Below are 24518 nucleotides of genomic sequence, written 5' to 3'. Positions count from 1 at the left end.
CAAACTAGACTGAAGTGTCAAAGGAGATGCCATTAGTCTTCTTGGGGAAAAAATATGTAGACAATCATGATGCAACATCTCCAAAGGATGGATTATTTTTCATCAGAAATGATTTGCTAATTGGGAATTATATTGTAAAGAATATAAATGTGAGAGCAGTAAGCTTGGGTCCTTACAGGGTGTAGAAGGCTGAGAGTAACATTAAATTTCCAGTTCTGTTGGTAAAATCAGATTGGAATTCATTCCTCTAGTGCAAAGGAACACAAAGTTGAAGCTGATCGTTGACTCCATTAAAGAAGCCGAGACTTGAGAATGTGAATGTGGTGCCAATGAATGTTCATCTTGCCACCTTCAAAGGTCTCTGATAGGCAGAGTTAATGACATGTCAAAACTCATTTCCTGGCCACCTACAGGCCATCAATATCATAAAGCAGATCATAACATTCAGCACTTCCTTAGTGTTCTCCGTATATGGAACTGAAGATACAACATTTGATATGATCTGAAATGAACCCAGAAGCAGTTAAAAAAAAAAGATATGGGATTTGCTAAGCACTTTGAAAGGCTATGAATTGTACTGAAATCACCTGATACAATTTAGCAGTTCACCAAGTTTATTACAATTCACCAAGTTCAGTTCAGTTCCCAAATCTGATGGGTGATGAATTGACCAAGGCTTCAATGAACTGGCCACCTTCAAAGCTCTGCAGAGCCATAGAAATTATTTAGAAATTATGTTCACTTGGAACTCTGTGGAGAATACATAAAGTATAAATATTTTAAATAAGACCACGCTGCATGCTTGAGCTATGGAAGAACAGTTTATTGTAAATTAATTATTGATGTAGCATTGCAAGGTAATGTTTATTATGATATACTGCGGGCATATTTTAATGTAAAGACAAATGGCTGGTGGACTGATGATGCTCCTTTCCATTTTTTTTTCAGGGCACAGTTTTGGAGAAATGATTGGGAAATCTAAAAATATTCATTCCCAGATGAAGAGTAAAAGCTTGTTCTGGCCTGAGAGAACAGGGATGATGGTAAAACTAGCATTGTTAATTACAAGACAAATATTGATCCTCTGACAAATTTAAGGCACTGCACCCTACTTAACAGAGAGAATATCAATATCTAAATGGTTCCTCCAAATTCAGAGGGAACATATCTTGACTAATTGCTGGGGAACAACTAAGTGTTGTTTGCTCACATCCCTTACTCGATTTTCATTAGTCACTTTGCAAGCCAGGATTTCAGATTAGATTTGTTTGAACTTAGTTGGACTCTCAATATTCTTGAAAATGGGCTACTGAATATCCAGCCATGGCTGTTTTAAATAATTCACAGTGAAGTTAACAATGTTGTGCAAATGTGCATAGCGCTCTTGAAATCTTCTATTACTTGGTGGTTCGTCTGTTGAGGGCAGGGGCCTTTCAGAATTCAACCAGCTATTAGAATGAACTATACTCTTCTAATACTGTGCTGTTCATAGGCTCTGAAAGCCAGATAGCTTTGAAGGCCAGGCCAGGCACCCTTTTATCACTTGAGATGGCTGCAACTCTAAACCAAAGGAAAATTATCCATGCTCTATTCCCTTGAGGCAAGACCATGCAAGGCATTATACGCTGAGTTGCCTTTAAAGATGGCTTCACTAAAACAGCAGTCCCCAACCAGTGGTCCATGGACCACTGGTGGTCTGCAAGAAAATTTTGGTGGTCTGCAGAAAAATTATTTGTATTTTTTATATTGCACAAAATACTATTTATCTTTTTAAAAACTCATATTAGTAGTCTGCGGGATTTAAAATTATGAATTTAGTGGTCCCTGAGATCCAAAAGGTTGGTGACCCCTGCACTAAAGTATGCAGAAGTTAGCGAGCTGTTGGGCCATCCATTGGGACCTAAACCAGGCCTTCCCAATGCTAGAATGGCAGACGACAAGATCTCCAGGTAACCTCCCATCCAAGGACCGAAACAACTGTCAGTGGTCAGTGGTGGGTGCTACAGAAATGGCATATTTGAGGGGATATTCAACATTATTCTAGGATTGTTGACATTGGCATGAGATTTTGGGCACTCATCCCAATGCATAAGCATTCTGGGTTTTTAAATGTGCATCTTCTGAAAACACATTTTACCTTAATGCTTCATATATTAATTCATATATATGTATAATACAGACTTAGAATTTGTGAAGAAGCAATGGTATTCCATCTGGGAAACATAAGGTAGTCTGGACAAGAAGCTCAATAATGAATCTTAGCTCTAAATTTATTGTAAGGTTACGTTAACAGAATCTTGCATGATTGAAAATATTTCTCCCCTCCTCTCTTTTTACTCTCCTTCAATGGCAGGGGTGTCAAACTCATGGCCCCTGGGTCAGATGCGTCACATGCTGGCCATGCCCACCCCCATTTTAGCAAAGGTGTGAAAGTCACAATACGTCACATGATGACAATGTGATGATGCAAGTTTGACACCCCTGTTTTGGGGGCTGATACTTCTTTTGCATGCCAGTTGTTTAGTCTGTGGCTCTTCCTCCTGTCTCCCAAGGTCATTCCCACATACCATTACAAGTAAACCTTAGCACATGCCTTTCCATCAGGTCATATTAATGAAGGAAGGGAATTGCCACTTTCCTCCTCCTTGGTAAATTAGTGGCAAAGAGGATCTTCTTCAGAATGAAGTGGCTGGGCAGCAGATCTAATTCGCTTTTCTCAGAGGTTTCAGGGAGGATGCAACAGACTTGTGGGCAGAGGTGGTAATCTACTGGTTCAGACCAGATTGCTCGAGCCAGTAGCGGAAATCGCAGGTGGCTGTGCCTACCTGCACCCGGCTCTACGGCATCCCATTTAGGCCATTTTTTCACCAAAAGTGCATGCACGGAAGGATCTGCACATGCGTGCTCACATTTGTGAACCGGTAGGGAAGGTAAGTGTATACCACTCCTGCTTGTGGCGCCAAGTAACAGACCTCATGGGAATCAGCAGGGAGAGGCAAGCCAACAGACTTTAAACTTAGACTCTAGATTTGACTCTCTCTCGTATCTTATGATCTGACTCTTTTGCAAATCATTGGCAAAAGTAGATGTGAGATCATCTGAAACTTGCAAAGTTTTAAAGAGCACCCGAGATACACCAGATGCCTTGGATTTTAGTTCTCACAATTCCCAACCATCTGGGAATTATGGGATTTGAAGTGTGACATAGATTTTGAAAAACTGATTTGTTGTATTAGATAGATAATGCTGACTGTGAAGGCATGGAATGCTTCCTCCCCACTCCGCCCCCCAAAATGTGGCTTATACAGAGCTGAACTTGAGAATGTCAGGAATCAGCTGCCATTTGAATACAATTTGTTCATGTGGTTTGAAACTAAGTGGTCACAGAAACTGGGAGCTGGGTTAAAAATTAAATGTGGCCTTTTATTCCAAAGAAAGTATGTTAGGGCTCATTTCCACCACTTCCTCTAAAACAGAATTTACTTATTTCCCAAGTAAAATTAATGTCAAAATGTAAAGTCTTACAATTTCAGACTACTTCTGCTGAACACATTCATGGCTATTTGTTTCCTCCTATTGCAACAAGTCAACTCCCTGCAGGTCAGCAACATTTTTAGAAATAGTTTGTCATAACCTTCTTCCTAAGGATGAATGAGAGATTGGCCCAAAGGTATCCAGCCAGTTTCGTGCCTAAAGTGGGACTAGAACTCACAGTCTCCTAGTTTCTAGCCCAGGGGTTTAAGCCCCTAGATGGCCTGGCTTTGAGTCCTCTATTAAATAAGGATATTTAAACAAAGAAGCTCATGAGGAATAGCAGTCTCCCTTTTCCACTTGATGGGCCATCCCTATAAACCATGGATGTCCAGCCTTTTGGCTTGCCTGGGCCATATTGAGTGAAGAGGAATTGTCTTGGGCCACATATAAAATATATAATATGGTTAATATATATAAATCACAAAATAATGTTAAAAGTTTACAACCTTGTGGGGCCGCATTAGTAGCTATCCAGGGCTGCATGCAGTACATAGGCCGCATATTGAACACGTTGGCTATAAACTAAAGGAATGCCCCAGGTAACCTTTGGTTAAAACTCTATCTCAATACACATTCCGAGCTGATTTTCTAATTCTCCTGCCTTATGTTAAACCATGCAGTATTAATCAAAACCCCTGAGCAAGTCATCTAACCATTTATTGCAACCCTTTTAAAAAAAACCCTATTTGGTTAACTCACTGTGCCTTCAAGAGGCTGGAAGAAAGCAAAGTGTTTTCCAGCTGTTGTGAAGTCCCAGGAAACTACCCTGTAAGTATCCCCAAAGGTTGACATTCTTGATCAAATTGAGCAGTTAAATCTGGTGAGTTTGATTTAGCAAAGCCTATGGTGGTTTTATTTTAAATTACAACTGGTTGCTTCTGCTTCGTGGTTTGATGAATGTACCAAATTGGAAACTGGGAATGACTTAATTTTTTCCTACTCATATTCAAGGTGTCCATGAAATAGAAGAGAAAAGCCCAGCTTTGGGGAAATGGTGTGTCCTTCACTAGAAGTGAGGTCTCCTGTCTCACCGACAGGAGATGAAGGTTGAGCTATGTAGTATTCCATGCTCTGCTTTTAATCTTACAGCTACATTGGAAATAGTTTGAGCTAACCAAGAGAGACCAAGGCACTCTATGGCTGAGGGTGGACTTGAACTTGAGACTCTCTGGGACCACAGAGGCTAACCCTTAACCATAGGTGCAATTCCAATTGCAGGTTGCCACCATTAAAACTCTTCTTTGGTTAAGACCCGAATGTCCATAGAGCTACCTTATCCCTTAGGTTTTTGCCTATCCACCAAGAGAAAAAGGGTGGGATCTCTTTAGGTACCCTTTCTTAAAGAGTGTCATCTTCTGGGACTATACTGTGTTTCCCTGAAAATAAGTCAGAGTCTTATTTAGTTTTGATCCCCGAAAGAAGCGCTTGGCCTTATTTTGGAGGAGGTCTTATTTTTGAGGTGCAGGAGGCCCCTTAACCTCAGCCCACGGCTGGCAGATCAGCTGATCCAGAGAGGGCTGGAAGTTCTGCCTCTGTTTCTGGCACACTCTTGCCAGCCCTAACATCACTGGGCCTGTCACTCTTTTTGTGGCCCCCACTAAGAGAAGGGGCGTGTTAGCTAGGCTTTGTGGGTGCAGCCTCTATGATGCCATTCCACATGAATGGCAGGTGCATGTGGGGTGCGTGGGGCATGTTTCCCCCTTCTCCCTCCAGGAAATGCCAGGGACCAGCTGCGCACTTGTTTACGTATTTTAGGGGAGGGCTTATTATCCAGGGAAGTGTTATTTTCAGGGAAACAGGGTAGCCACCAGCCTTCTCAATCACTGACGCTCTTCTTTACAACATTTCCTTCCAAGGTCAGATAGACTTCCACCCTATAGATCTTTCAGAAAGCCATTAAAAGTTGACTTTTCCAGAGAGGCAGTATGAAAACAGCAATTGTCACGGTGTAGGGTTTCCTGCCTAAGCAGGAGGTTGGACTAGGAGACCTTCCAACTCTGTTAATCTATTCTATTCATGATGGTCCAATTTTCAGGCACCTCAAGTGTAACCAGATAGTACCAATTAAGTAGTGAAAAGGAGCCACATTGATTCTGATTTTATTGCCAGAATTACATATGCAATCAGGGATTGCCTTTCTATGTAAAATTCTGCTCATTTGTTCTGAACATCTAGGGAAGGTCTTCTAAGTTCCACCCCCATGTGAGGTCAAGGGGATTGAGAACAAAAGGCAGGGCCTCTGTCTTGGTAGTACTTACTGGCTCCATATTATGGACCATGCTGTCCCTAGACCTCAATTGCAACCTACCCTCCTCTCATTCAGGAACCATCTTGTTTGAATAGGCATTCAGATTCCAGGCGATTGGTAGGCAATTATAATTTTAATTGTTGCTCTGATTGTTGCAGTTGGCTTGGGTTTTTTCCCCTTTGTTTTTGCATTTCTTTGTTTATTCAGTATATTTATAAGTGCAAAAGGGGAAGAATTGTGGCTGTGAGAGATTTCTGGAATTTAAATTGACCTGTCTTAAACCAGAGGTCTCCAACCTTGGCACCTTTAAGCCTGGTGGACTTCAACTCCCAGAATTCCCCAGCCAGATTTGCTGCTGTGGAATTCTGGGAGTTGAAGTCCACCAGGCTTAAAGTTGCCAAGGTTGGAGACCCTTGTCTTAAACTACATAGGCTGAGTTGGATTTCATTTTATCTGAATCTTCATATCTGGTTAGAACTGATTATGCATCCAATGTAAAGTCTCCCTCAATTCAATTGGTGATTTCATGGATGTGGGGGATGAGGGGGAAGGTGGAGTGTTTGGCAATAATAAAAAGTTATTTACAGTTGCCTGGTCCAGGATATTTTTCAACTTTTAGTCTAGTCTACAGCCCTGGGATTGGCCTCTTCCACTTAATTATTAAGCAGCTCCAACTTTAAGATCTTTAATTCCTTAATTTAATTTAATTTAATTTAATTTAATTCCTTAAACTGGTATTCAATTGATAAGAAATTTTAAATTAAAAAATTAATGTGAGACGCACTGGAAAAGCACTTCAAAGCATCAGTAAGTCTCAGATTCATGGGATTGCCTTGATTATATGTAGAGACTATAATTTAATGGTTCCATTAACACTGAATTTAGCATTTTTCCACCCCTTCTTTTCTCTGAAATGAATCCTCCTCTTAAACTCTCTGTAAATGTTGCAAGGCCAAGCGAAACATATCTGAAGCAGAGCTCTGACAGCAAGGGTTCTGAAAGCTTATGCCCTTCTCAACAAACAGGATCCTTCCACACCACAATCTTCCTTTAGGATAGGGAGGTAAAACTAGCAAACAAAAAAACTTGCAATTGTGAGGTGATGTGATGGACTACAGTGATGCATCAGATTTCCTGAAAAGAAGAAGTGCATTCCAAGGAGGGCAGCAAGACAAGAGACAGCACAGTCCAGAACTGGTGTGTTGGAAGAGATTTAGGATAGCCACTCTCTAGAATCTTGTTGCATTTCTGAGCCATCTTCAGGGGGGAAATACATTGCAGTAAACCAACCTTCTGATTACCCTATATTAGTTACCATCCATATTGCTCTCCTCTGGATAAAGATATACCTATTTAGTCACTCAAATATGTTAAGGACCTCTTCACAAATAATACGATACGGTTTTCTATCATAAACAGAATGTACCAGGGGGATTTTCTATGAAGTTCTTTTACTGTTCTCTGAGTTCTCTGAGTTTCGTTGCTTGCTTGCAAACATTACCCAATTACCGTAGGTAACATAATCAGTGCTAATGAGCATGGGGTTTGCTCCCTGTTTATATACAGTATCTTAGCCTGCCACTGTTGATGGGCTTGTGGTTTTCTCTCCTTGATTAAGGTATTGTTTTCTGTTTGAATGTTTGTCTGGTCCTTGGTGGTCTCTGAGCTTGGTTGTTTGTTTGCAGACATTTCATTGCCTGACTATGTATGATAGTCACCCTGGTTAGCTATGATGTTACCTAGTCTGGAAATGAAACAAACAATCAACCAAGCTCAGAGAGTACCAAAGTCTCCACAGTTCAACCTTAAGCTACAAATATTCTCTTTCATTATTTGGTCTTCATCCCTGCTTATCTGGATGTTGGTTGCTGGAGAAGATGTGTTCTGGTCTTGTTGTTTCATTTTTAGCTAGTTTATTGTATCCTTTGAATGGTGTGTAAATGTGATTTATACCTGTGTGTCTGCTAATATCTGATTAGTCCAAATGCCAAGCTTCTAGGAATTCTCTAGAATTTTTTGATTTAGCTTGGTTTAGAACAGGGGTGTCAAACTTGATTTCATTGAGGGCCGCGTCAAGATTGTGTTTGACCTCTGGGGACTAGGGTAGCCATGGGCAGGGTGGCTATGGCCAGCATGACATCATTCATGCTGGAGGGGGGCATGCCTGTGGTGGCACAAGTGTTCTGCCAGCGTAAATGGGCTCCCGAGCTCTGTTTTTGGCTGCGACAGCCTCCTGCAACCCTCTGCCAGTGAAAACAGAGCTGTGGGGGGTCACATGCCACCCTCAAGAGCTCCGTTTTCAGCTGGGATGGCCTCCTGCAATCCTCTGCCAGTGAAAATGGAGCTCGGGAGGATGGCAGCTCTCCCAAACTATGTTTTTGCTGGCAGAGGCTTCCCCGGGCTGGTTCTTTGCTGTTTCCAGGGTGGCCCCATGGGCCAGATCGAAGCACTCAGCAGGCTGGATCTGGCCCCTGGGCCTTGAGTTTGACACCCCTGGTCTAGAATGCTCATGAGTTTTCCAACTGAAATTACAGTATGTTTTGTGAGATTAAAGAGTCTTATCGTGTCTTCTGACTGTTAGCTAGTGTTCATGGATATACTCTGCTGGTCTTCAGCCTCTGAGGCCTACATAGTAGCTGTTATTGTCCTAACACTATACATTGTAGATTGTTCTTGTTTTTTTCTTCTTGGATTACTGCGGCTTTTGGTTTACTTAAGATATTTTTGAGACATTTATTTGACTTGCATGCTATGATGATGTAGTATGGTTGTAATAGTCGTTTGTTGTTGTTGAGGTATGGTAGTGGTTATCCTTTTCATAACTCGTGATGATTGTGCTATAGGTTTAGGTTTATTGGACTTATATGCCGCCCTTCTCCCAAAGGACTCAGGGTGGCATACAACATAAAAATACATATTACAAAAGTTAAAAGAAAGATTAAATAGAATATCCAAAAAAAACAATAGACATTTACAATGAGATTTAGAAATTAAATTAAAAATAACAATTAAAATTAATAATTTATTTTATTCAGGCCAGGCCGGCTTGCTGGAAAAGCCAACTTTTTAGAACGCGCCAGAAGGACCGGAGGTCGGGAATTATGCGAAGCTCCAGTGGCAGCTCATTCCAAGGTGGGTTAAAGCTCTGGGGGCAGCTCATTCTATAGTGGGTTCAATAGTCAGGCACATTTGATAAAGTTACATGGGAATCCATTTTGTTGGAAGATGCTATATAGGTGGTCTATTTCCTTTTTTGTGTGTTCTGATTTGCCCCAATGTACTCAACTGAATAATGTTCATACACAGCTCCTTTTGTGGGAAGTTGGATTGTTACTTTGGTAACAGAGCACTTGATCAGTGAGGATCATTTTTCAATAAGAAATTCCTGGGGAATTCCTGGAAGCTTGACATTCAGACAAATCCCCCAAACACATAAACAATATTTATACACCATTCAGAAGAGGCAATTAAAAGGTTAAGAAAAAAACAAAGCATCCAGAACACATACCCTCCAGCAGCCTGCACCCCCAGATAAGCAGGGATTAATACCAGACAAACAATCAAGCAGAAAACAACAACTTAATCAAGAAATTACTAAGGAGAAAAACCATACTCTCAGGAACATTGGCAGGTCAAGCTACTGTATAAAAACAGGAACAACCCTTAGTCTCTAGCAAAGATGATGTTTTTTAAGTTGGGTAATGAAATGTCTGGAAGCAAACAACCAAGTTTAGAGAGCAGCAGGGGCTCCATTGTTCAACCCCTCCCCCACAAGCTAGATTTATTCTTTTCTATGGGAATAGTAGTATTAGTACTTAGTACTTAGACTTTATGTAACACTTCACAGTGCTTTGCAGCCCTCTCTAAGTGGTTTACAGAGTCAGCCTATTGCCCCCAACAATCTGGGTCCTCATTTTACCCACCCTGGAAGGATGCAAGGCCAAGTCAACCTTGAGCCTGGTGAGATTCAATCTGCCAAACTGCTGGCAGTTGGCAGTCAACAGAAGTAGCCTGCAGTACTGCACTCTAACCACTACACTCTAACCACTGTACCACCTTGGCCTATCCTCTTACTCCAAATCTGTTCCTTCAAGGAGAGGGCAAACCAGAAATACAGTTCCCAAAATAGTTATCCCTCCCTGTTTTCATCTTATTCCCCTACTTCTAGGTTTTTTTTAAAGCTTGAAAACACATGGTGGTTCTAGTAATATCTGTCACCAAAAACCACATGAAAAAAAACCCTGAGCATCCTCACTAGAGTATGAACAACTATCTCCAAACCTGAGAATGATTTTCCCCAAAAAACCTTCATGTACAAGTTGATTAACTGGGAGAACAAAATGAAGCTTTGCAGGAACCCCAGGAAAGTTCTCCTGGGTGAAACAGAACTCTAACAATTAATATCTGGTTGCAGTATAAGGAATAGGAGCCGACCACTAAATAATCACACGTTTAACTTTCTCCTTTCTGCTCTAGCAAGAAACTGTAATTGACTTATTAAAGAAAAAAAGCCACCTACTCAAATATTTCAGAGCAGTAGCCAAGCCATGGTTTCCTGTTTCCTTCTGGGTATAGATTAGGTGGAAATGAAGCCCACCCCCCTTTGTTCCAAAGCTTTCTCTGATAGACAACCCCCCTTCCTTTTTTCTGTGTCTGAACTTTATGAGAAGGAGGAATGTACATGACTCTTGCACCAGGGCAAAGGAAACGATATTTGAAGCCCCCTCCCCCACTCCCCGGTCATCTTTCTGCGAGCCAGATATTAAGAAGAATCCTTCAAGCCTTTAACATCTAAAGCATGTTGTGCTTGTTGAAAGGCACAATATACATAATTTATATCTCTACTGGTGTGCATTACAAACCAGAATTCCTGTTGCCCACTACAGAGTATGGAGAGGGGGTGGGAAGTTTGTGTGTGTGTGTGTGTGTGTGTGTGTGTGTGTGTGTGTGTGTGTTTTCTTGTGGAGGGGAGAGGGAGAAGGAAAGATGAGATCCATTTTGGCAGCTGGTTAAGGTTTTTTTTTTTGTTGTTAAGCCCTGCACTCCAAACAAGAACACTTTGATCAAGTTTATGCTCCAAGGAACTCACCAATCTATTCATACTGAGGTTCTGAGATAATCTATATAATTTGGAAAACCTGGCTAATGAAAGTCTTTAGTCCACTGCATGATTAGGGCAAACTGGTGTTGTTCCAAGCAAGCTGAAGATTAAGCAGGCTTCCTTTTAGAGTTAATTTGGTTAGGGTCTGGTTGAAATATGGGTCTGTCTGTCTGTCTGTCTGTCTGTCTGTCTGTCTCTCTCTCTCTCACACACACACACACAGAGAGTCATATGAATGGGGAAGAGGAAGAGAAAGATTTCTCTCAAATTCCCATGTCAATATTTCAAGCAATTCTCCAAGGATCCAGTTTCTGCTCTGTTGCAGTCAATGAGAAGATACAATCCCCCACATTTTTATTACTTATTTTCACCCAAAGACAGAATGCTTCCCTAACTGTGTAAAATGGAGGAGTGCTCATTCCTTGTGGAAAAAAAGAGAAAAAGGCTTGATTTATAAATCATCAAAGTTATCCAAAAGTCTCGCTGAAGTGTTATTCTCGCCATGTTCAATCTGGCCAAAGGCCAAGTTTCTTTCTTTTGCTCATCTGGGTAGAAAAGACCGACTTTTCCTTAGTTTTAGGGGCCTCTTTCTCTTCCTGTGATGAAATGGAGTTATGCTAGTCGGGTGACCTAACCTGGGCCCAAAAGCATGCGCCTCGTAGGTGAGAAATCTAAGCTTACTTTAATGCTCTGCTGCAGCAACACTCTGTTCTCAAGTGCCCAAAGAACTCGCAGGGGGAGGGAAGGGACAGGAAGCTTTAGCAGACTTTTCACATCAGCTTGGCAAAGGAGTTTTAAAATTAATACATCCCATTATGGATAATTGAGAGGCAAAGTCTCCATTCCGGTGCTTCCTTAACACGCCTGGCAGAGCCTATTTTACCATAGAACAAAAGGGACGGAGAAAGAAAATACACACACCCCTTCACACATGTTGGAGAAGAGAGAACCTGCAACCCTGAAGGTAAAATATAACACGTGATAGACAAGGAATTAATGTCTGGAATGAACTTGAGAAAGAAAAAAAAACTTTGCGTTGTGAACGGCTCCCTTCCCCAAATACAGCTTGGATGTCTTGCCAGTCCGTGATTGAAACCAATATCTCCCAGCAGGACAAGAATTTCCCCGAAGACGGCAAAATAATACCAAACATATGAAAAACAAACCGAGGCAGAGAAACCAAAGCAACAGTTTGTAGCAAAGCAAGCCTCAGCAGGGCTAGAGGGAAGGCATCTAAGATGTGCAAAGGGAAGGATTGGAGAGGATTTCAAAGTTTATAAGCCTATGCCAGAACTTCCAAGAACCTACTTCTTTCATTTAAGCTGGAAAAGTACTTCTTAGCTTAAGAGATGTGCCTGAAATAATTCTCTTTTTTGGGGAGGGTGGATAAAGAATATAAGGATATATATTTAGAGATAAATGAATCACTCCATAGATCTGGGTGTCTCTATGCATGTGCATACAGAGGATAAGAAAGACTGCGTTGACAAAGAGTCCAACCAGTATGGGCTTTTTTTGTATATGCAAGAGATATCTACTAGACTGCCTATTATCTGCCCATCCAATAAGATAGAAATCACCTGGCTAACCAAGACCCACAGAAGCCAGGGTTCTGAATCTCTGCACCCATTCTATGCAACAGCATTCCCACTCATCCGCCCACTTACCTCATCCCTCCTAGTTTCCACCCAGGAACACAAGCAGTCCCCTTCTGGTTTGGATCCCATATTGGTCCAATATCTATCAAACTGCTTTGGATGGATTATTGGCCCCTCGGAAAACAGTGGCCAATAAACCATACAAATCAGTTGGCTAGATATTGCATCAGATTTTGGGCAACGGAATGGGGTACCAAATGTCCGGCATGAAAGTATTTCTTTTGGGAGTTCAGTGAATTGGATTTATTTGAGGTACGTTCCCAGGGATAGATAGATATGCAACATGGTACACTTACAGAGGGGAGAGGGAGAGAGATGTACATATACTACACTTTATTGATTTTATCAATATGTTTTATTTTTACTGCATTGTTTTTAACCCAACTTGTAGAAATTGGGATGTGTGGTGCCCGGAACTGTTCATAACTGGAACGGTCTAAAGGAGTAGTAAAAGAATGAATTGTTCCTGCTTTAAGTTTAAATAATTGCATAACTTCTTCAACTTTTCTAGCCGATCATTCAATTCTACACTCTGCCTCCTTTTTCTCTAGATGTAATCTCCAAGATCACTGGGAAGTGTGTGTATGGGAAAATGTAAGTTCAATGGAAAGGAGCAAATTGACAAAATCCAACACCCAATTATTTGGTCTAATTAAGATGAGTCCATAGACGTTCAGCTGAAGCAGGATCCAAGACCATGCATGCTTGCAAGCATCAGCACTTTCCCCAGAGATAAGTAGAGAATGAATACAGAGTGCAGTTTTAAAAAGAGAAACAGAAAAAGTTCAGGAAAAAAGAAATAAATAAAAGAGCTATCACATACCTGGGACATTCTTCCTTTTTTGAATTTTATTGGATACGGTTTTCTGAAATCCAGGAACTCAAACATTTTCTCCTGCTAAAAGCCTCTCTTTGATAATGTTTTTTCCAAGACATCCGCATGAAAGAACGAAGGTAGAGAATTTATCCAGTGGCTAATATTCTGTGTTCTAGGCTTTAGCAAAAAATTCCTTGTGTACCTAGCCACATTTGGCCAAATAAAGTATTATATTCAATTCTATTCTATTCTGAAACATACTTTTTTTTAAAAAAATGAGAAAAAATAAAATAGAAAATTACTCAAGAGAGAAATCAGACCATGAATGCCCACTTGCTTCCATCAGTGGTCAGGGTAACAGTCGGGTCTGGTGTTTCCAATACTTTTGGAGATAGCGGTTTGCTACATAAACAAGAAGGCCCAGCAATTCCTCCCCTTTCCAATTGTGACTTGAAAAGGGAGCCTACCACTCCATTTAACTTGGAAATGAACTTGGACTTCCGACCAGACAGGGCACTAAACGGGAAGAGGTAGTTTTATTTGTCTGCTTTTGAATCCTAGCCTAAGGGGTAAGTGCACTACTAACAAAAGAGACAAGAGTGTGTGTGCGCGTGTAAAGACATCACGGAGAGAAGCCATTGGAACTAAACATATTTAAAAGGGGTGCTCTCTCTCTCTCCCTCCCTCTCTCTCTCTCTCTCTCTCACACACACACACGCACCTTTTCTCGGGAACCAGTTTCCCATTTTCTCACAGCCCTTTGTCAAGGCTCTATGGAGGGGAGGGTGGATAACAGGAGAGAGGGCTGTTAATGTGCTGGGGAGGAGGTGCCGGTGCTGTTTTAAGAAGAAAAGGTGGTGGGGGGGACACGGCTGAATGGAGAACCCCGGACCGCCTGTATTCCACGGGCAGAAGGCCTCCTTCCCGTCGCTCCAGACAGAGGAGCCCCTTCGGTCTACCAGCCTTCATCGGGCTAGCACGGCTCAGGGAGCCTATGCTAAAAAAAAAAAGTTATGCATGTACGTATTGATTTTTTTCTTCAAATTATGTATATCCTGGAATCCCTTATCCCCACTCTCAAAAGAGTGGGAGAGAATGGAAGGAGGGGGACAAAGAAGCGCCGTATGTGTAGGTCGATGGGAGTGCAGAGCTGAAATGAAAAGAAAGCCTTTAAAAAAAAAAACACATCATTTTTGGGGGAGCCGGATGACGACGGCTCAGTCCCCAAGGATTGCTCGGTGGCGAGCGGGATTCTTTCAAATGCCAAGTGAGCGGGAGTTGGCGTAAAAGCAGAAAAGGCGAAGAGCGGAAAAAAATACGGAAGAAACGATCGTCGTTAACGCGGCCTCCGTTGTTACCACTGGCTCCCTTTGGATCTACGGTTGCGCTCGTTTGGCGGCGTAGAGGGAAAACGAAGACCCCGGTGACGTAAAAGGGTCTCCAAGAAGTGGCATGTCGCAAGCCGAGAGCCGAAGCGCAAGACCCTCCTCCAGCAGGGCCCGACAGGATCCCCCCCACCATTTCTCGAGGCAACGCCATTCTTCGAAGGCCTCTTAGACCCAAGGTAGGCAGGAAAGAGGAAAACGCTGCACGGAATGTCTAGAACCGCCGCCTCTGGGCCGCCAGTCTCCCAATGGAAGGGAGATAACCTCGAGATCGTCCCGTAAATAAACCAAGCACAGCCAACTTCAGTTTTGTGGCGAAGTGGGAAAAGACTTGGAAGTTGGAGGATAAGTGGACGCTTCACTTGTCTCCCGTTCCTTGGGCTATGAAGGTGGAAAGGCGAGCCATTTCTTTAGGAAAGTTTTCCAAGGGCTTTTGGGGAGTGTATTTTAACAAAGTCCTTTTTTAAAAACAAATTTTTCATGCCTTGGGGAGGATCCAGAAATCTTGGGACAATTATATTAATCCAACTTTCCAGTGAAGAGGGGTGGTGGTGTTGTAATAATTCTCTCTCTACACACACACATACACACATAATTAAACGGAGGCGTTTGCAAAGGCCTGACCTTACAACGGGTGAGTATGAACAAAACATGAAAAGAATCCTTAACAAATAAAAATAAGGCTTCAGTCAAGGAAAAGCTTTGATTTTTTTTTTTAAAAAAGAACCCTTATGAGCAACGATAATGTCTTGGGCACCTTCACATATTTAATAATGAAAAGTACACTCTGCATTATAAACACTTTCTCTCGCGCGGTGGTGGTTTTGGTTTTTCTTTTTTGTCTGTCTTTTCCGAATGCTTGGGGAAGTTATTCCTGTTTTCAGCCCCGGTGTTTATTTATTATCAGGATCCAGTGGCGACTGATGAGGCAGCCTACCGTGTGAGGACTTCCTTGCAGGTGAGAGGGAGAGGAAGATTTAGTTCAGAGTCCTAGTCTGCCAAGGATTTCCACTGGGATCTGGGGAGGAATTATCTTGGAAAGCCAACTTTCCATTCTGTTTGTGAAACCTATTTCCAAAATTTGATAGAGTGTCTTGTAGAAAACGCCTGCAAAAAGTGGACGGGGAACACTTATAAAAAGTTCCTTTAGCAGCATTTTTTCAAAAGTAGTTCTCCTTTTTTTTCTTCTTCCTTTGGACAGGTGGGTTAATGTTTAAGGCATTATAAAGGCTGTTCTTCTGTAACTCCAAATGAAACATTGATTGCCGGTTTTTTTTTCCTCCTGCAAAAAGCACGGCCACTCTTCAGTAATTTTTGGCCAGGTTTACTAAGGTTGTCCCAAAAGCGCTGGCTTACTTGTTGGTTTAATTAATTTACACATCTCCAACTACTATCTCCAACTAAACCCAGACGGTGCTCTTTAGGGAGACAGGTTCTGCATGAAACCATTATTTTTGTGCCTCGGCTGCTTAAAAAATAGGGTGCATTTGGACTCGGGCATTAAGGTGGTAATTTGGTAAACACCAACTGGGAAATAAAACCCTTTTAAACTCAGTGGAATGTCCTTCTGAGTTGCCAAGCCATTGGGTTATGGTTAAGGCTTAAGTATTTGAGAAAGTATATGAAGAGAGTGTTTGTGAATAACTCTGATCCCGGAGTTGCTGGGGCGAAAATAGATGAGATTTCAACCTTGCCTCTTTACCTAGAAATACATTAGAAATGAAAAGAAGCCGATATCACTTCAGACTGGTTTACACAGGTAGGCCATTTCCTCAATATTTAGTACTGTGGTTTGCTTTTTACAACATAGATCAAGGGAGAGGCTTATTGGAGACTTTCCTTATCTGCCCTGGACAACATACCAGAGTTAACTAAATATTAAAGTTCCAGAAGAAGGCTCAGTATGTTGCGTTCTTGGCAATTAATCACTAACTGCAATTTAAGTACTTTTATCTCATTCTTCAAAACAGCATCCTTCATTCCTATAATCACATCAGAGTCATTGCAATTAAAGCAAGGAAGAGTTAGGTGGCTGTTTTCCAAATGAAACCCCTCTTTATCATCTTCCTCCTCTTTTTCCTCTACAAAAAACTCCAATTTACTGCTTATTGGACATACTAAACACATTTACACCTTAACAGCGCAATCCGGGTGTAGCCAGGAGGAAATAGAATCTTGCCATTCCTTGGCGTCTTTTCAACTGGACGGGCTGCTTTCCTTGACAAAACGGACGGGCTGCTTTCCTTGACAAAGCTTTTAGAAAGGGTGGATCTTACTTTTGAGTAAAACTTGGAGCTGCCCAGTCGTTTTGTGTTTCAGATTTCTCCCTTTCTCTGACTCAAGGTCTTTCTATTTTTCTTCTGTTTGTGTGCACGCCTGCGTGAATGGAAAGGGTTGCAAAGTAATCTCAGGAGTCAATGTGGCTCAGGAGTCAACGTGGCTCTCTTTTTCTTTTCTTTGCCTTCTTTTTTCTCTTTCATTCTTTCTTTCTCTCTTTCTTTTTTATTATATTACATTGCCACAATAATAAGTGGAGATGCACATTCCTCTTTTCCCAAAGTTACAAGCCAGCCTCGGTGTGCATTGTTAAGTTAATTAACCTGCTAAAATTGATTTCTGCTATCAGCCAACAGTTCCCTATCTGAGCCAGATCAGCCCCTTTAAATGAGATAGGGCTGAACAATTTATGAAATGAAAAACTGCTTAAGACAAGGCAAATAAATAAAAAGGGTCTTATGGCTCAGGAATAAACTGCTGTGAGGAAATAAATAAATAAATAAATAAATAAATAAATAAATAAATAAATAAATAAATAAAGAAAGAAAGAAAGAAAGAAAGAAAGAAAGAAAGAAAGAAAGAAAGAAGAAAGAAAGAGAAAACAGAAAGAAAGACTTCACTTCTCAAGAAAAGTTTTAAAATTAATGTTTCTCTCAGAGAATGAAATGTGCAAATTCTTCATTCAGTTTTCTTCACTTAATTTTTCTGATTCCTTTTAAGATGTGCTAGAAGAAAAGAAACTGTAAAATCCAATTGTTAATTAAAACTATATTTCATTGAAATGAACATTGTAAATAATCTTACATAATCTGGAAAAAGATCAAAGTCAATTTTTAATTAATTATTTTTGTCTCATTTACCCAGAAACCATTTTAAAAATAACTCACACAGTTTAGTATTTCTGGCCATAATTTTAAGCCGAGAGTACTCTTTCATTTATACATAAACTGTTATATCTCTTACATGTACTGTGAGGTGTGTGCTGTCAGGTGTGTGCTGTCAGTTTATTCTCCTGATATATGCCTTGATTTTATAAAATCAATTGCCAAGAACATTAAGAGCATGTCTTCTGTGCCCCATGTTTTAAAATGTGTATCAACTCTTGAAGACATTCAAATTGTACTTTAGAAAAGGATGTCCAGTGCTCTCTGTATTTCTTAAAGAAAAATTAAATTAGATCTTTTGAGTTAAGACTTTGGTTTTCTCCTTTATTAGCAATAGCTCACCTACTGAACACCATTCTTGGTCACTTTGATTCCACAAGTAAACTTCACTAAGACTGAAGTCAGAGAAAGCTGATTGTGAAATAATTTGTCTATTCCCCCTTGACCTTGGACTTTGCCTGGTTTGATTGTTACATGTGCACAAGTGTAAACATAGGTTGTGTGTGAAGCCCAGATATCTCTTTTGAAGACATCGTATTTTCAGCAAAAACTTCAGATGATTCTTTGGTTGAAATATTGGATAGATTTTCCAGCTTCACCTGATAGCAGGATTTATATTGGAAGTCCAGAAAGAGTAATTATCCCTGCATTTATTAATAATTCTCCTTAAATTCTGGCAGCGAAAATCTAATGTGCCACTACTGTTCCTTAACGTAGGAAAATATTAATATTTGACTCATAGGTGGGTATCATGGAACCTGGAGATTCAGCCTTTTCAGCTGTACAGCTCCAATTATATTAGATTGGATAGTCATTCATTTATTGATTTATGTATTTATTTTGGTAGATTCGTCTTGATCAGTAAGTTAACTTTGTTGACCGTAGCATCTTGGAAGCAATAGCCCTACCCATCTTTATCTGAAATAAAAGGCACCGAATTCAATGGAACTTGGTTTTGAATAAACCTACATGATATATAGATAGTTATAGGCAAGATTTGGCCGCTTTCCACCACCATCCCAACCTCCACTCCATTTTCCTTTCTCAGAATTCTGTTTTTCCCCACACCACCAAAATCCTGGTTCATTTGCCAAGATTATTTTGCATAAAATGGGGATGAAGAGCGAGAGGAGGAAGAGAGGAAAATGGAAGATTCCTGCTCCTTTTAAGATAAATTTCCCATGGTTTCAGACACAAAATTAGGAAAAAAATTTAAAAAGGAGAGACATGTGTTCCTAAGAAGTAAATAAACAAATTAACTGATCCCATCATCCAGTACTGCTTGCAAAGTGTTGGCGACCTGCGTGCATTACAGCCATCAATCTTAGGAAGAGATGCTTGCAATTCTTCTATTTCATTATGAGCCATCCATCTCAGATTCAGTTTATATTGCGTACACTCAATTGCACTTATTGTCTTTTACACACACATACATACCCCATGTATGCACATGGTAATCAAACTTCAGACCACATATATAGTACACACAAGCATTGTTGCACTGTTCACTGCTACAATATTAAATTTTAATAACATAACCACCCAATACAAACATGACCAGACTCTTTGAAACCATCATTTAATTGAACACAAAGTAATGCACATTATTAGGTTGGATTCATGGAAGGAATGCATCTTTGGAAAAAGTTGAAGTGTTTCGAAAGCGTCTAAGAAGTTCTTGTGAGGTTGGTGACTCCTCCTCCTCCTTTCTGTTTTTCCTATTGCATTTCTTTCTTTCTGCCTCAATAATGGTTTGTTTGAAAGATTTTAAAAAATCATCAAAAAGAAGAGAAAAAAAGCTGGGGAACGTAGCAAGCAAAAATCTCAGATGTACCCTTTCAGTGAAAAACAAGCTGTAGCGTTTGGGTTTCTAATATTAATACAATGTTATTGGACACTTGAAGCAAACAAAGGGTTAAAGGTTTTTAATACATTCTCCATCGAAAAATAAGATACTTAAAAAAACATTTGTACTGCGCAAAAACTATCAGCTGATACACATATGTTAAAGCAAGCAGATATGATTTCCCCCCACTCACTCTGGAGACCGAGGGAAGAAAAAATCAATTTCCGGAGTGATACATGTCCAGATTCCTTAGTTCCCGTAAGATCCAAGAGTGGATTCCCAGAAACAGGAGCGGGGAAGGGGGAGGGGGGGAGATAAAACAGCCCAACCGCACCTAAGCACTACAATAAGATTTCCCCCTTTTCCAGCGGTTGTTTTTTGAGAAGTCTTTTTGTGCTAGTATTCCGCAGCTCTCCTTTTTTTCCCCTTGTAAAATAACCAAATCCTTCCTCCGACTCCCATCCCAGAATTTCATTCACCGCATTTTCCTTATTATGGCAAATAGGGTTTTCTTTCAGTTGATTCCCCCCAGGTACATCGATCCATCGCTCCCGAATATATAAGCCAATGCCTTTTCTCCTCGATATTACAATCTAACGAGAGACGGAAAGGCAGGCCAGCTTATTCCAACCACCGCTTTTATATTTAGCGCTAAGGTGGGTTTTCCCCCCCTACCAAGATTCGCAGGACAAATAGCGAGTTCTTTGTGTCGGCCAAACATAGACCCCCACCCTTATTTATCTCCCCATTCTCTTTACAATCAATGGGTGACTCACTTTGCCTTTAAAGATTCCTACCTCTGTCTCCGGGAGGCAGCCAATGGGAGGCCTCCGGAGGTCACGTGGCCCGGCAGATTTCTTAATGAAGCCGACCCATCCCGCCGCCTCTGCGCATGCTCCCGGGTAAACAATATGTTGGGGACTTGTCTCCCTCTCTCTCTCTCCCTCTTTCGGAAGTCGAGTTTTTAAAAAGCTCGGGCAGACCATGATATGACGACTTCACTGATTTTGCATCCACGCTGGGCGGACACTTTCATGTACGTGTATGAGGAGAACCCGAATGAAAATAGCCAGACTAAAATCCCAGCCATGGAAGGGCTCAGTGGGAACTGTACAACGAGCCACTGCAGGGATTTAATCACTCACCCGGTTCTGAGTCGTCACTCCGGCACCATTGGGACTCACCAGGGTTCCGTTTACACGGAAATACCTGCTCCAGATGCAGCCAGGCAGTGTCCCGCGCCGCCCGCTTCTTCTAACGCCACCTTAGGCTACGGCTATCCCTTTGGAGGCAGCTACTACGGATGCCGCCTGTCCCATTCCCACAACGTGAACTTGCAACAGAAGCCTTGCGCCTACCACCCGGCTGAGAAATACCCCGAGCCCAGCGGCTCCCTCCCCAGCGAAGAACTCTCCTCCCGGGCCAAAGAGTTTGCTTTTTATCCCAGCTTTGCCAGCTCCTACCAGGCGGTCCCTGGCTATTTGGACGTATCGGTGGTTCCAGGTATCAGTGGGCACCCCGAGCCAAGACACGACGCGCTGCTCCCCATGGAGGGGTACCAGCACTGGGCTCTTTCCAACGGCTGGGACGGGCAGGTTTACTGCGCGAAGGAGCAGTCGCAGTCCACCCACCTCTGGAAGTCGCCTTTCCCAGGTAGGGTGCTCTCCGCTCGAACTCTGGCTCCCTGCTCCGCCATGATTGCGTCTTTAGGCTGGGCAAAACCTAGCACACAGGTAAACTTGGCAGGAGGAGGAGGCACTTGCTTGGACGCGGATGGCGGGGCGAAGGGGCCGCGGGGAGCGGGAGCCGCGAGAGAGACTTCAACAAACCGCAGGCTTGGAACTCTTTCGCGTTCAGTTTGGCAGCTGCAGCTGGTTGGGGAGTAGGAGGGTTGCGCGGGCGTGTCTGGTTTTTTTTTATTCTTCTCCGCCTTGGTCCCCCGGCTGAATTTTTATTTATTATGTTTTTTTGCCTCTTCTTTAATTTTTGCAGGAATGTTTAAAATCAAAATTCTATATCCAGAAAAGGAGATGTATCTCTTCTTCTTCTCCCCTGTCCGCCCCACCCCTTAAACACCAACAACCCATGGAAAGGCTGGGCTTTTCCAAGGGACCCAGCGAATTGCGCTGTAATGCAGTTACCAGAAGTAGCTGACAAGTGTCTTAGGGAAATGCGTCTTGTAAGGCTGGAGGACCGAGTGGGAAAAGCAAGAAGGGCAAACGCTTTCGCCTCTTGGTTTAGAAATCTAGGGTGAATGACAGCTTACGAACGGCCCCCCGAAAGCAGAAACGTCTCGGAACGGTTGCCTCTCGTGTAGAGGAGAGGCGAAAGATGGGGGCGAACCATGCCTTCTGCGTTAATGGGGGGAGGGTTCCTCATCTCGCCCACCTTCTCGGAAATTGGCCCAAGGGATGGGTTGTTGGAGCTCCCCAAAGGAGAGTAAGTAAATAAGGTATAGGACTCGGACGTTTCTCTTGGCAAGACGGGAAGGGGATACCCCGTCAGGTCGGATGCGGCTCGCCAGCGATGCCTCTGCAAAGCGTTGCATGCTGGGGTTCCCTTTTGAGAAAGGAAGAGGAATTAGAGCTTAGCGAGATGGAAGGAAGGGAAGGCCTTTTTCTTTTTTTTTAATGGTGGATCTCGCTGGATTTCAGCCAAGCAAAACAAACCCATCCGCCTCCGATTCTTTATGCTAGAGAAAGAAAAGGTCTATCTTGTAAAAAAAAAAAAGCCGTTTTCTTCCTAAATGGTTTTTGTCCCGCCCCGACTCCCCCGGATGAAATCTGCTTCAAATATCTCCACTCTTATCCTCGTTTCATTTTCTTGAAGCTCTGTATGGTTCTCCTAGATATATTTCTTTCAAATTCCATTCTTTATACCCCTGCTATCCAAAGCCTGTCCCACAACCTTCTCGTATTGAATTTTAAGGCCTTAATTAAAAAAAAAAAACCAAGGAAGATTGTCATCCGTAAAGAGGTTGACACTTCTCCTCTTTTAAAGTTGTAAAAAAAATGACTGGAATATAGAAATTACACTCTCTAAACGATGGGGGAAAATCTTAGAGAAATATTTCTTTCCTACCAGCTATGAACGAGCACAGCTCGAGGACAGCTCGGAATAATCATTTGTAGAGGGGTTCTATTCTCTTCCACTGGGATTCATTTCATTGTTGTTATTACCGCTCTATTGTGCGCAATTTTTTTTAAAGTAGCATATTTGACTTTTAAATCTCTGTCTCAGGAAGCCTTTGAGGGGGATGGTGGGATAAGAATGGTGGGGGGACTGATCTGTGAGTGGTTATAGTTAGTCGCGAAGCACTGGCGAATGGGGCACCATGATGTAAGTAGCTATTACAAGAAAGACTGAATGCATTGGTGAGGAGCAGGCAGAGTCTCTCCAATGGATTCTAGAGAAGTGCAGGAAAATAAGCTGGTAGGTACTTTTAAGGAAAGTAGAATATTTTCCGAGCAGTGAACAGTAGGTGAATGTATTGAGCACTTAGCATAAGTTAATGGAGAACTTGAAGAGTTAACTCTACGGAGCAGAAATGAGGATGGTCCCCATGTTCCCTGGATCATTGGGGGGGGGGGGACCGGAGGAGGAGGCTTCCGAGCAACCTGCCTCTATATAAACAAGGCAGCTTTTTCAAGAAAGCTGCTGATGTCACAAACCTGCTGAATTAGAACACCCAGGGCTGGAGCAAAAATCTATATCTGAAACCCACCTGTTAATGGTGGTCAGGTTTAGAAAGGAGGTTTGGAAAAGTTAGATTCTGTTTCCAGTTTTGTGAGTGTTGGGAGTTCTAGTTAGACTGCCCCACTTGCCAGGGTCCTTGTGTGACTTGATGCCTCTTCTCAACTTGCTGTGGACAAATACCACAGCATTTGGAATAAACCAAATGCATAGGTTCATATCTTGTTCAGCCTGCATCCCATTTCCCGGACACCCATCTCTCAAATCCCACTGGTTCCGTCCCACTCCTCCCCTCATGCACTTCCAAGTTCACCCCCTCCTCGTAGATCCATTTTCATTGCTGTCTTGCTTACATTCTGACCGCCTTGATACTTTCCCGCCTGTTCCCTTCTTAATGTCTGGAAGATGCATTGCCAAGCTAGTTGCAAGGTGCTGTTTAATCTAACGCAACCCTCTCTTTCTCTCTCTTTCTTCCCCTCTTCTCTTTCTCTCTCTTCCCCCCACTTCGCTTCTCCACCTGGTTTCCTCTGCTCTGTTCTCCTGGTCTTCTTCACAGATGTGGTACCTCTTCAGCCAGAAGTGAACAGCTACCGTAGGGGCCGGAAGAAAAGGGTCCCTTACACGAAAATCCAGCTGAAAGAATTAGAAAAGGAGTACGCGGCCAGCAAGTTCATTACCAAAGAGAAGCGAAGAAGGATTTCCGCCACTACCAACCTTTCCGAGCGCCAGGTCACAATCTGGTTTCAGAATCGCAGAGTGAAAGAAAAAAAGGTTATTAGTAAATCTAAGACATCCCATCTACATGCTACCTGACATAGAAATCTTTCGAGAGGGGAAAAAATTAAAAAGGGGGAGAAGGAATAAATGCAAATATTTATCTGGTAGATTTGTACAAATAAAAAAAAAATACATTGAATAGGGTTATTTAAACCCCCGCACAGTCTCCAAGGAGCGGTGGGGAAAAACATCAAGCAGCCACCTTTGGCTTAGTCTTCTGTCCATTTATTACCCTTTCTTAACTGTGACGCTGACTTGCCTGTCTTAAAATCCATTTTTCGGTGTTCTTAAATGTGTA

At 42.0% G+C, this 24518-nt stretch overlaps 1 protein-coding gene across 1 annotated transcript; it reads left to right on the top strand.

Annotated features, from left to right (window-relative positions):
• The first annotated feature begins 20739 nt into the window (after positions 1 to 20739).
• HOXC13 (homeobox C13) lies at positions 20740 to 24256 on the top strand. The gene is made up of 2 exons (XM_014052482.2): positions 20740 to 21403; positions 24000 to 24256. Exons 1-2 carry the CDS (start codon positions 20740 to 20742, stop codon positions 24254 to 24256), a joined length of 921 nt encoding a protein of 306 aa, XP_013907957.2.
• Positions 24257 to 24518: the final 262 nt, after the last annotated feature.

Source organism: Thamnophis sirtalis, unplaced genomic scaffold (genome assembly GCF_051295495.1).
Source record: "Thamnophis sirtalis isolate CommonGarterSnake01/CBP01778 unplaced genomic scaffold, rThaSir2_p1.2 scaffold_3, whole genome shotgun sequence".
Lineage (NCBI taxonomy): Eukaryota > Metazoa > Chordata > Lepidosauria > Squamata > Natricidae > Thamnophis > Thamnophis sirtalis.
The sequence above is the reverse complement of the archived record's forward strand: the minus strand, read 5'-3'. Positions and strand labels throughout refer to the sequence as shown.

What these genes read in the sequence shown, in the direction of transcription:
- HOXC13 (XM_014052482.2), top strand. Translation starts at nt 20,740, where the DNA reads ATGACGACTTCACTGATTTTGCATCCACGCTGGGCGGACACTTTCATG. An exon ending in CTGGAAGTCGCCTTTCCCAG is followed by an intron (nt 21,404 to 23,999) that starts GTAGGGTGCTCT and finishes TCTTCTTCACAG; the next exon opens with ATGTGGTACCTCTTCAGCCA.